The sequence below is a fragment of the Mastomys coucha genome, unplaced genomic scaffold (genome assembly GCF_008632895.1).
Source record: "Mastomys coucha isolate ucsf_1 unplaced genomic scaffold, UCSF_Mcou_1 pScaffold23, whole genome shotgun sequence".
In the NCBI taxonomy this organism is placed as follows: Eukaryota; Metazoa; Chordata; class Mammalia; order Rodentia; family Muridae; genus Mastomys; species Mastomys coucha.
Window position 1 is genome coordinate 114,649,617 of NW_022196906.1, and position 10,296 is coordinate 114,659,912.

Sequence of the window (10,296 nt, forward strand, 5' to 3'; positions counted from 1 at the left end):
CATGGCTGAGGAAGGGTTCTGGGCTAGGGCAGGTGACCCCATGGCTGAGGAAGGGTTCTGGGCTAGGCTGGGTGCCCCCATGGCTGAGGACTAGGGCAGGTGACCCCATGGCTGTGGACTAGGGCGAGTGCCCCCATGGCTGAGGAAGGGTTCTGGGCTAGGGCAGGTGACCCCATGGCTGAGGAAGGGTTCTGGGCTAGGGCAGGTGACCCCATGGCTGAGGAAGGGTTCTGGACTAGGGCAGGTGCCCCCATGGCTGAGGACTAGGGCAGGTGCCCCCCATGGCTGGGGAAGGGTTCTGGAATAGGGCGAGTGCCCCCCATGGCTGAGGAAGGGTTCTGGGCTAGGGTGGGTGCCCCCATGGCTGAGGAAGGGTTCTGGGCTAGGCTGGGTGCCCCCATGGCTGAGGAAGGGTTCTGGGCTAGGCTGGGTGCCCCCATGGCTGAGGAAGGGTTCTGGGCTAGGGCGGGTGTCTCCATGGCTGTGGACTAGGCTGGGTGCCCCCATGGCTGAGGAAGGGTTGGGGTGGTGCCCCCATGGCTGAGGAAGGGTTGGGGTGGTGCCCTCATGGCTGAGGAAGGGTTGGGGTGGTGCAAATGAGCTGAAGGTCTCATCCTGAATCCGCAGGGCCGCTGGAGAGACTGAGTGAAATGTGACTGAAGAGTTGAGTGTTTATTTTAAATAATTTGCACTTAAACGGCCAATTTAAAGAGAAATATTGATGTTTTCTTATCTTCAATTATGATATCACATTTCAGCCATTGGGTACTTTTTTGTATTTATGCCTTAGAAGTTCTACCAAGGGTATTATTTAGGCATAGTTTGTTTGTCTTTTTAATATGCAGGTTCTCATGTAGCCAAGGCTGGCTTTGGACTTTCTCTGTGGATGAGGCTGGACTTGAACCCCAGATCCCTCTGCCCTGAGCCCTCCACCTTCAGAGTGCTATAATCATAGGCGGGTAGTATCAAGCCCAACCGACTTCAAGGTTTTAATTAACTAGCCTTTATATTTGTAAAACTACATGTAATTGATAGAAAGAAAATTGATGGACCTTAAGTTATACTCCAAAATTGGGTAGTCTCGCCTTCTAAAAAGCTGAGACTTATCTTTTAAGATTGTGTATAGAATTCTTTCATTTGTTTGAGACAGGGCCTTACTATGGAGCTCTAGTTGGCCTGGAACTCACTTTGTATAACAGGCTGGCCTTGAACTCACAGATATCCACCTGCCTCTGCCTACCAAGTGCTGGATGCCACCAGGCCTGGCATGTATGCAATTATCAAGAATTACAAAATTCAGGGCTGGAGAGATGGCTCAGTGGTTAATAACACTGACTGCTCTTTCAGAGGTCCTGAGTTCAATTCCTAGCAACCACATGGTAGCTCACAACCATCAGTAATGGGATCCAATGCCCTCTTCTGGTGTGTCTGAAGACAGCTGCAGTGTAGTCACATACAAAAATAAACAAATCTAAAAGAAAAAAAAAAAGAATTACAAAATTCAAAAGGTGAGTTGTACCAAGGAAGCTGCTTTGCTTTGCTTTTCAAGTTTGTCCCCAAAGGATTTTGAAGGACTTGTGGAGGTTTGACAAACACGGGCAGGCACTGTCACCCCCCATAATCCTGTTAATATCGAGAGCACATCAACTCAAGCCCCTCCCCAAACCTTCAGGTGCTCTCTCTTCCCATTTGTGTTGACTCCATGGTTCTAACTTCTTTCACTGAAATTAAGCAAAAGATCACATTGTGCTTTAGTAGAAAACCCAGATTTCCGATCTGCGCTTAACATTCCATTTAGCATTTACATAGTTACTTGCATGGATGTGCGTGCGCACACGTGCGTGTGTGGAGGTCAGAGATCAACTTTTGGATGTCGCTGTGCTTGGCTCCTCACTGCAGGCTTCAGGGCCCTCTCGAGGACCCCTGCTATCGTCACCTTGGTGGTCCTGCTTGTGAGCATTGTGGTACTTGTGACACTCACACTCATCCAGATCCGACACCCACAGGTTGTGCCTCCAGGATTGAAGGTAAGCCAGAACTTCCGCAGTGTCAACCATCTTAAAACCCACAATTTAGGCTGGGCAGTGGTGGCGCACGCCTTTAATCCCAGTACTTGGGAGGCAGAGGCAGGCAGATTTCTGAGTTCGAGGCCAGCCTGGTCTACAAAGTGAGTTCCAGGGCAGCCAGGGCTACACAGAGAAACCCTGTCTCGAAAAACCAAAAAACAAACAAACTAACAACAAAAACCCAAAACCCACAACTTAGGGGAGGAACTCTTCCCTCCTCCTCTGGAGAGAGCAGTGTGAGGCCCAAGGAGGAAGTCTGGGGCTCCTGGGTTTGGGATGTTTGGGATGCAGATCGAGTGTGGTACCTTGTCCAGGGACTGGGTGGCCTTGTCTCACTTCTGACTATAGAATACAAAATAGAATGTGTACCCAAGAATTATAGGTCGTGTTCACTTCCCACTCTGACCAGCTTCTAAGCTCCCGGAAACTCTGCAGTCTGAGTAAACAGTGGAAGACGTGTGTCCCTGGTTTTAAGAGTGTTGAGAAATCTTCTTGAGCCATATTTGTGGCCTAAGGTCTTCTCTTAGGTCTAGGACATGTGTGTGACCCCTCCAAATCCCCTGGCAAAAGTCACTGAGGACTTTAGCATATAGGCCTGGCGACCTCTCACTTCAGCCCCAAGTGGCCTTGTGCTTGCCTGCTGGCCTCCACACCGATGCTGGAGCAGGGGGTGGGCCTTGAAAGAAAGTGATGGTCACTTTCAGTCGTTCTGGAAATCGGTCAACAAACGTTTTACCGTAATACCCTAAACAGCGGTGGTTTAGGCTCTGGCAGCCACTCAGAGCCTCTGCTCTGGTGTCACTGGGCCTGAGGTTCGCTCATTAAACATGTATGAAGTCTCGTTAGCTAGAGGAAGATCCATTAGAGCGCAGTCACTCCTCTGTGTTATGGGACTCTCCCTTGACCTCGTGCCTTCTCTTCATCTTCCTGCCACCAGCAACTGCTCAAAGGTTGTTTTGCAGCAGACATTTTCAGAAAACAAGGAAGTAACATTACCTGGGGTTCGATGGCTGTGTCTGGTATTCTGAAGGGTTGATGAAAGACCTTTTCATTCTGATGTTTTGTTGTTTGTTTGTTTGTTTGTATTTGGGTTAGGGTCTCATTACACACAGTTCTGGCTGTCCTGGAATGCCCTATTTAGACCAGTCTGGCCTTGAACCCCCAGAGATCCACCAACCTCTGCCTCCCCAGTGCTGAGATTAAAGATGTGGAATATTTTCCGTAAGAATCTCAGTGGCTAGACAGATAGCTTGGTGGTAAAAGGGCTTGCTACTCTTGCAAAGGACCTGAGTTCAGTTCCCAGAGCCCATGCTGGGCCAACTACAACCGCCTATAACTTCAGCTGCAGATCTCATATCCTCCTTTGGCCTGCAAGGGTACCTGCGCTCACATGCACCCATACCACACACAAGTATGCGCAATAAAAAAATAAAATGTTTTTCAAAAACTCAGAATGTAAAGAAACAAATTTTTAAGCTAAGCCATAGTCCAGGGATGAGCCATTCTGCCCAAGGCATCGCTGAGGAGGGAGAAGCGGCTTTTCTGCGGTTCTGGCTCTGCCTTTTCCTCCAAACTATGGCAATCTGGACTGCAGCTAAGGTCGTACCGTGTCCTCACACTTCACTCGCTCTGCTTGGTTCAGCGAACACGGCTGCCCACACACTGTCCCTCTTAACCTTTATGGCAGCTGCAGAGATGGCACAGCCACCACTGGTGACCCCCGTTTGACAGGGGAAGAGACAGACACTTGTCTTGTGAGTCGAAAGACTAGAACTAAAACCAGCCCTTGCTTCTCACAACCAGGCTCTCCTCCCTCCTCCAGCTTCTCCTGACCCTGAATCCTAAATGGAGACTCTGGGAGGAGGGCTCAGCCTCAGGTGAGCGCTGTCCTAGATTGCTCTCTATTGCTATAATAAAGAAACAATGGCCAAGAGCTGCTTGGAGAGGGGTGGCATTTCAGCTTACAGTCTATCCTGAAGGGAAATCAGTACAGAAGCTCAAGATGGGACCCTGGAGGCAGGAACTGAAGCGGAAGCCATGGAGGAACATTGCTTATTGGCTTGCTCCTCTTGGCTTGCTCCCCATGGCTTGCCCTGATGACTTACTCAGTTTGTTTATATAAGAATGTCCTTATACACCCCAGGACCATCTGCCTATGAGTGGGCTGGGCCCTCAGACGTTAGTCTACAACCGAGAAAATGCTCAATAGACATGCCCACAGGTTAGTCTGATGGAGGGAGGCAGTTCCTCAAATGAGGTTTCCTCCTCCCAGATGACTCTGGGAAGTTGTGTCAAGTTGACAAGAAGACAATGAATCCAACCAGCACATGAAGCAATACAGGGGGTTAGGGGGTGGCACTGATTCAGGAAGCCTTGTAGAACTGGGGGATGGGAGGGATAACTGAGACCACCTTAGAACACTGTAAATAGAGCCGCACACCTGAACCCCACATTTCAAAAGGACCAGCTCTAACTGGGTTTCAAGTTTGTCTCTATAGACGAGGGGACAGGCCTACCCTGAGCCTGCAGCCCTGCTTCTAGAGCATGCTGGGGTTCTGATCCTCAGAAGTCAGGGTCTCAGAGGGTGGAGCTTACCACTGGCCTGAGAGGTGGACACAGGTAGCTGCCTGCCTGCAGGACTTGGAGCTGAAACTTCCTGTCAGCTGGTGACGTGTACCATTGTATATAGTATTCATCACGCATGCGTTTGTGGCAATACTTGTTTCAGCAAAGCCACTGGGCTGCCAGCTGAGTAAAAGGACAGCGTGATGCGTGCTAGCGTTAATAGATGCCCATATTGCTGGCTTGTGTGTTTTCATACTGTGCTTTATTATTATGGGGTGTCTCATTACTATTCACTAATCAGCTGGCAAGATTGCGTACACCTATAATCCCAACACCCAGAAGCCAAAGCCAGCGCTGGCTACATCAGAGGGACAGAGAGAAAGGATTTTTCAATCCATTTGGAAATAAATGCTGGTCCTGGCCACAGCTGCAAGGCACAGGAAGTGGCCTGGTTCCGACGGTCGTTTTGCTTGAGTGGAATGAAATGTGAGCGCACGCACAGATGCTCTGGGCAGTAGATGCTGGGACAAATGACTGACAACTGGCCGAGGGAGTTGTGCATGAAACTTGGGGTTAAGAGCTCTGTGTTTTGGTTTTCTGCGGCTCGCCAGGGGCAGGGTAAGGAGCTTCAGGAGTGCAGTTCAGTGACTTTTAGCCTCGGTAATGTTTTTGTTCTCGTGCTGCAAGATCTCTTTGACCAGTGTGCAGCTGGCTGTGGGTGATGAGGCACCAGCTTCCCCTGCGCCCCAGAGGCCGTGTTTGTTACTCCCACACACACACACCTACCGTGAAAGGATATGACACCTGCTCTTAAATCCAGCCGTGGCTTGCCTGACCTTGACTGATGCAAGCTTAAAAGCAGAGACATTAAGAAAACCTCGGGTCAGAAATATCCCCAGTTCCTTGTGTTACCGGTCCGACCTGCTCCACAGCCTTGAGAATAAACATGATGTCATCACTTTCTTTTGTCACTCAAGCTCCCACCGGCTCTATTACCACAGCTTCCAAAATCTTCCCTTGGAAGGTTTTCTCTCTCCCCCCAGCAAGGCCATCTACCATTAAGGCTTCCCGGCCAGGTCCCATTGAGGCTTCCCCGACTAGTCCCTTTGAGGCTCCCCTGCCTGGTCCCAGTAGCCCGGTAGGCGCTGTTTCTCCATATAGCCACTGGTTGTCACCATTGGAGATGGTCCTGTAAGGGTTCAGGGATGGGCTTTCCTTGTGTGAGTTCCTCTACTCAGGCCTGTTGGGTAGAAGACCACAAAGCTTCTTAGTTCACGTGCCCATCCTCCAGGAGATGCTCCCTGAAGTACAGTCACTGAGCCAGGCTGGATGAAAGTTAGCCCTCATGGAGCCTTGCTCAGTTGCCTAGGTGAGGGTACCTGGTGGCCCGTGCTATGCTAATTTTGAGGCAGCAAGAGTGGATGATCCCTCCCAACAGAGAAGGTCCTGGATTCCTTCCTATACAAGCGGGTCCACTTCCCAGCCAGTTATGCCTGCTCCGTGGGTACAGTGTGAGGGGATCTTCTGTTCAAACAAAGGCAGTGTGTCGCACAGTATCAGGACTGAGATCCCACAGTGTCCCGTCAAACCTGGTTTCCTGGGACTCCATGAAAACCTGGGGACTCTGAGAATAGACAGGTCTAAGAGCAATGAGGCTTCAGCTCAGGGCTGTTCTCATGCGTCACGTAAGATGGTGATTATGCCAGCCTTATGAAGGCAGTAAAGCTCATTAAAGCACCGGGTAAAGTTAGTGCCCAGTGTGCATCTGCCCTGGAGTCTGGGAGTCTTAAGAAGAGATCTAAGATGGCTGACCTATGACCTATCTATCTCCTGTCACCTGCACTTCGGCTTTTGGCAGAGGATCACACAGTATTCAAGGGCTGGACCACAGGCTTGTATGAAACACTGTTCTAGTCAGTCAGTGGTAGCACAAGCCTCTAATCTCGAGGCAGGCAGATCTCTAAGTTCAAGGCCAGCCTGGTCTACAGAGTGAATTCCAGGACAGCCAGGGACATGGAAAAGGAAGGAGGTGAGGAAGAGGAGGAGGAGGAGGAGGAAGAGGAAGGTCTGTTCCTTTTTTTTCCTTTGAGACAGTGTCTCTCTGTGTAGTTCGGGCTGGTCTGGAACTCACAATGATCAGCCAGCCTCTGCCTTCTGAGTGCTGGGGCTAAGGGCATATACTGCTATGCCTGGTGGCACGTGCTGCATGTATCATAAGAATCACATTCAAGCCATGTTTCTTTTTGATCCCATGCTGAACAGAGGGGCTTTGGCAATGGCAAGTGGCCAGCTTTGGCATCCATGTGGTGGGTAAACTGTTGGGGGTCAGTGCTTAGAGCCACTGTTGGGGGTCAGTGTTTAGAGCCACTGTTGGGGGTCAGTGCTTAGAGCCACTGATGGGGGTCAGTGCTTAGAGCCATTGATGGGGGTGGATCCAGATGTCTACAGCTTTGGCATCCATGTGGTGGGAGCCACTGATGGGGGTAGATCCAGATGTCTACAGCTTTGGTGTCCATGTGGTGGGAGCCACTGATGGGGGTAGATCCAGATGTCTACAGCTTTGGCGTCCATGTGGTGGGAGCCACTGATGGGGGTCAGTGCTTAGAGCCACTGTTGGGGGTCAGTGCTTAGAGCCACTGATGGGGGTCAGTGCTTAGAGCCACTGATGGGGGCGGGTCCAGATGTCTACAGCTTTGGTGTCCATGTGGTGGGAGCCACTGATGGGGGCGGGTCCAGATGTCTACAGAGGCTGCTGCCAAGAGCAGCCAGCAATTAGAGAAGGTTTTCAGAAGACTTTTTCTAAGGGAACAAAGCTTAATTTACTGGGGCCGGCACTCCCTGTGGCCATCAGACAAACTCTTTTAACTCCTTGGGGCTAAGGAAAGAGAGAAAACTCGCATGTGTGTGTGCATGCACACGCACCCCCCCCCACACACACACACAGAGTAGATTAAGCAAAAGGCAGAATCCAATAACTTCGTACACATAAATATATACATACATGTAAATATATGCATACATATATACACGCAGAACTATAGATAGACATACATATTCATACATGGAATGGTTTGAGCAAAGCTCCAACAAACAGGCTCCAAGCATTTACATATACACATATGTACTTGTATGTACACACAATTGGTGGATGGAGTAAGCTCCAGCATCTAGCCAGACAAGCTTTACACAACACACACACACACACACACACAGAGTTGGTGGGTGGAAGGAACAATGTTCCAGCCCCTCCCTTTATTCTTTCTTCTATAGCTTCCATAGCTAGCAAAATCTTTCAAGCAGTATGAAATTGCAACGTGATTATGTTTTTAGTGAATGATTAGGAAAAGACAATGTGTTCTCCAAAACCTTTACAAGAAATAACATTATGTAATACAGGTAAAGAAAACAAATTGGTTCCCAAAACCCACGTATGATCGTAACTAAGCAACTTGTTATAGATTAACAAAATGGAAGCACGCAAGGTACTTTTCTCAGCCAGTTTCTCTTTCTGGCAGGTAGCAAATCATGGTTACAAAGAAGGGAGTACTGATTTTATTATTTACCTTTAAAAGTAATCTTGTAAGAATCTTAAAAGAATCACGAATCTAAACTTCTATATAAAAAACAGTCGTATCTACCTTAAGTCCTCAGAATTCATATCTACTCTTCAGCAATTCTTAATAAATCATATCAGGAAGCTGAGGGCAAAGGTGGGTATAAGAAACCAGTCATCACCAGTCCAGCCTTAGTGGGAGCCACGTCAGCCAGGGCTACCATTGTTCTTGTTCCCTAACCATAAAGGATCCCTAGCTTCACTAATAAGAGTATGCCTTCCTGAACTTCAAATTGTTCCCTAGGATTTTCTATATCAGAGCCAGGAGCAAAACCATCTCAGCCTGGCTTCACTAACAATTTTATTTTTCCAAATGCTTTCTGAGGGTGGTGGTCATTGCTGACAAGACAAGCTACATTTCCAAGCTCTTTCCTAGGGTGGAGATTGACTGCTCCAGTGGCAATGCCTGAAATAGATCAAGCATTAGTATTGTGAGTGCCAGAAATACAGCCCAGTGATGGACTGGAAGCCCCATTAAAGTTTTCCTATAATTCTTAGATTACGAGGGAAGTGAGGGTAGCAAGCAGAGCAGAACTCCACAACATTGTAAAGTCCTCAGGACACATGGTCCTTGGGGCTTACCCATGTGGCTGTGGTAACATGTGGGCTGAATTCCGCGAGTTCTAAAGCTGCTTGAGTTCCTACTGTATGGCCCTCGGCAGAGGGTGACCGTGAGTGACCATCGCCTGCCTGGCTGAGTTGAAAAAGAGTTTCGCTCCATCCTCTTCACCACATCCACAGCGTGCCCAGTGACTCAAGCAAATAATTTGCAAATATGGGTTAAAATACATTCTTCCACTTTGTAAGAGACCGTGGGCATCTGGGGAGGTGCTCTGGGGAGTGGGGTAAAGTGATCGTTGGGCAAGCGTGAGGAGCAGGTGCCGTGTCACCCGTCTGCAGTTCTGGCTCTGGGAGGTGGAGATGGCCAGCTAGCCTGGCATTGGTGAGTGCTGGGTATAGTGAGCAACCTCTCCTCCCCACCCACCAAAACCAGATGGAGAGCTGGAGAGGGCTCAGTGGCGAAGAGCACTGTGAGTGGTTTGCCAAGGTGTTCTGCTCTGGTTTGGGCACATGGCAGCTCACAGCCCTTGCAACTCCACTCTCAGGGGGATCTGTTGCCCTTTTCTGGCCTCCCAGGGTACCAGGCATGTACATGGTACACAGACATACATGTAAGCAAAACACCTGTACACACAAAATAAATGTATATATATGTTTTTTTTTTAAGGGTAAAGAATAATGAAGGAGGGCTAGAGAGATGGCTCAGCAGTTTAGAGCACTGACTGCTCTTCCGAAGGTCCTGAGTTCAAATCCCAGCAACCACATGGTGGCTCACAACCATCCATAATGAGATCTGACGCCCTCTTCTGGTGTGTCTGAAGACAGCTACAGTGTACTTATGTACAATAATAAATAAATCTTTGGGCCGTAGCAAGAGGGGCCGGAGCGAGCAGAGGTCATGAATTCAATTCCTAGCAACCACATGATGGCTCACAACCATCTGTACAGCTACAGTGTATTCGTATACATAAAATAAATAAATAAATCTTTAGAAAAAAAGAATAATGAAGGAAGAAAACCAGTGTCAGCGTCTGTGTGCTCAGTGTAGACACACAGACCTGCATACACACTCGTAAACACCACATTATGTCAGTAGAGGTGGGTTAGCAGCAGAGTTGGGTCCTAAGCCACCCAGCAGGTGCTGGAGAGTCCAGCCACTGTTGAAGTCCAGTACTAGTTGGCATTACAAGGAGTGGCTGCTCTGTGTTCTTTCTGCTCTCACCTTCAAACCCTGAGGCTTCACACTTTGGGAAAGCTTGCCCCCGTTGTGAGGTTTTCACACAGACTTGGGGAAAGGCCCCTCTCATTCTTTCTCTGCTCTGTGCATAAGTGTGTGTGTGTGTGTGTGTGTGTGTGTGTGTGCATGGGTGCATGTGTGTGTCCATGTGTGTGTGTCCATGTGTGTGTGTGTGTGCTTGTGCGTGTGCATGGGTGCGTGCGTGTGTGTGTGTGCTTGTGCGTGTGCATGGGTGCGTGTGTGTGTGTGTGTGT

General features: G+C 49.1%; 1 protein-coding gene across 2 annotated transcripts in view; it reads left to right on the top strand.

Annotated features, from left to right (window-relative positions):
* Positions 1 to 10,296, top strand: part of Entpd3 (ectonucleoside triphosphate diphosphohydrolase 3) — a 33,493-nt gene that overhangs the window by 3,109 nt on the left and 20,088 nt on the right. For both annotated transcript variants that reach the window (XM_031344087.1, XM_031344086.1), the window contains exon 3: positions 1,900 to 2,027. In XM_031344087.1, the coding sequence (XP_031199947.1) occupies positions 1,900 to 2,027 (128 nt within the window). The remainder of the gene's footprint in view (positions 1 to 1,899; positions 2,028 to 10,296) is intronic.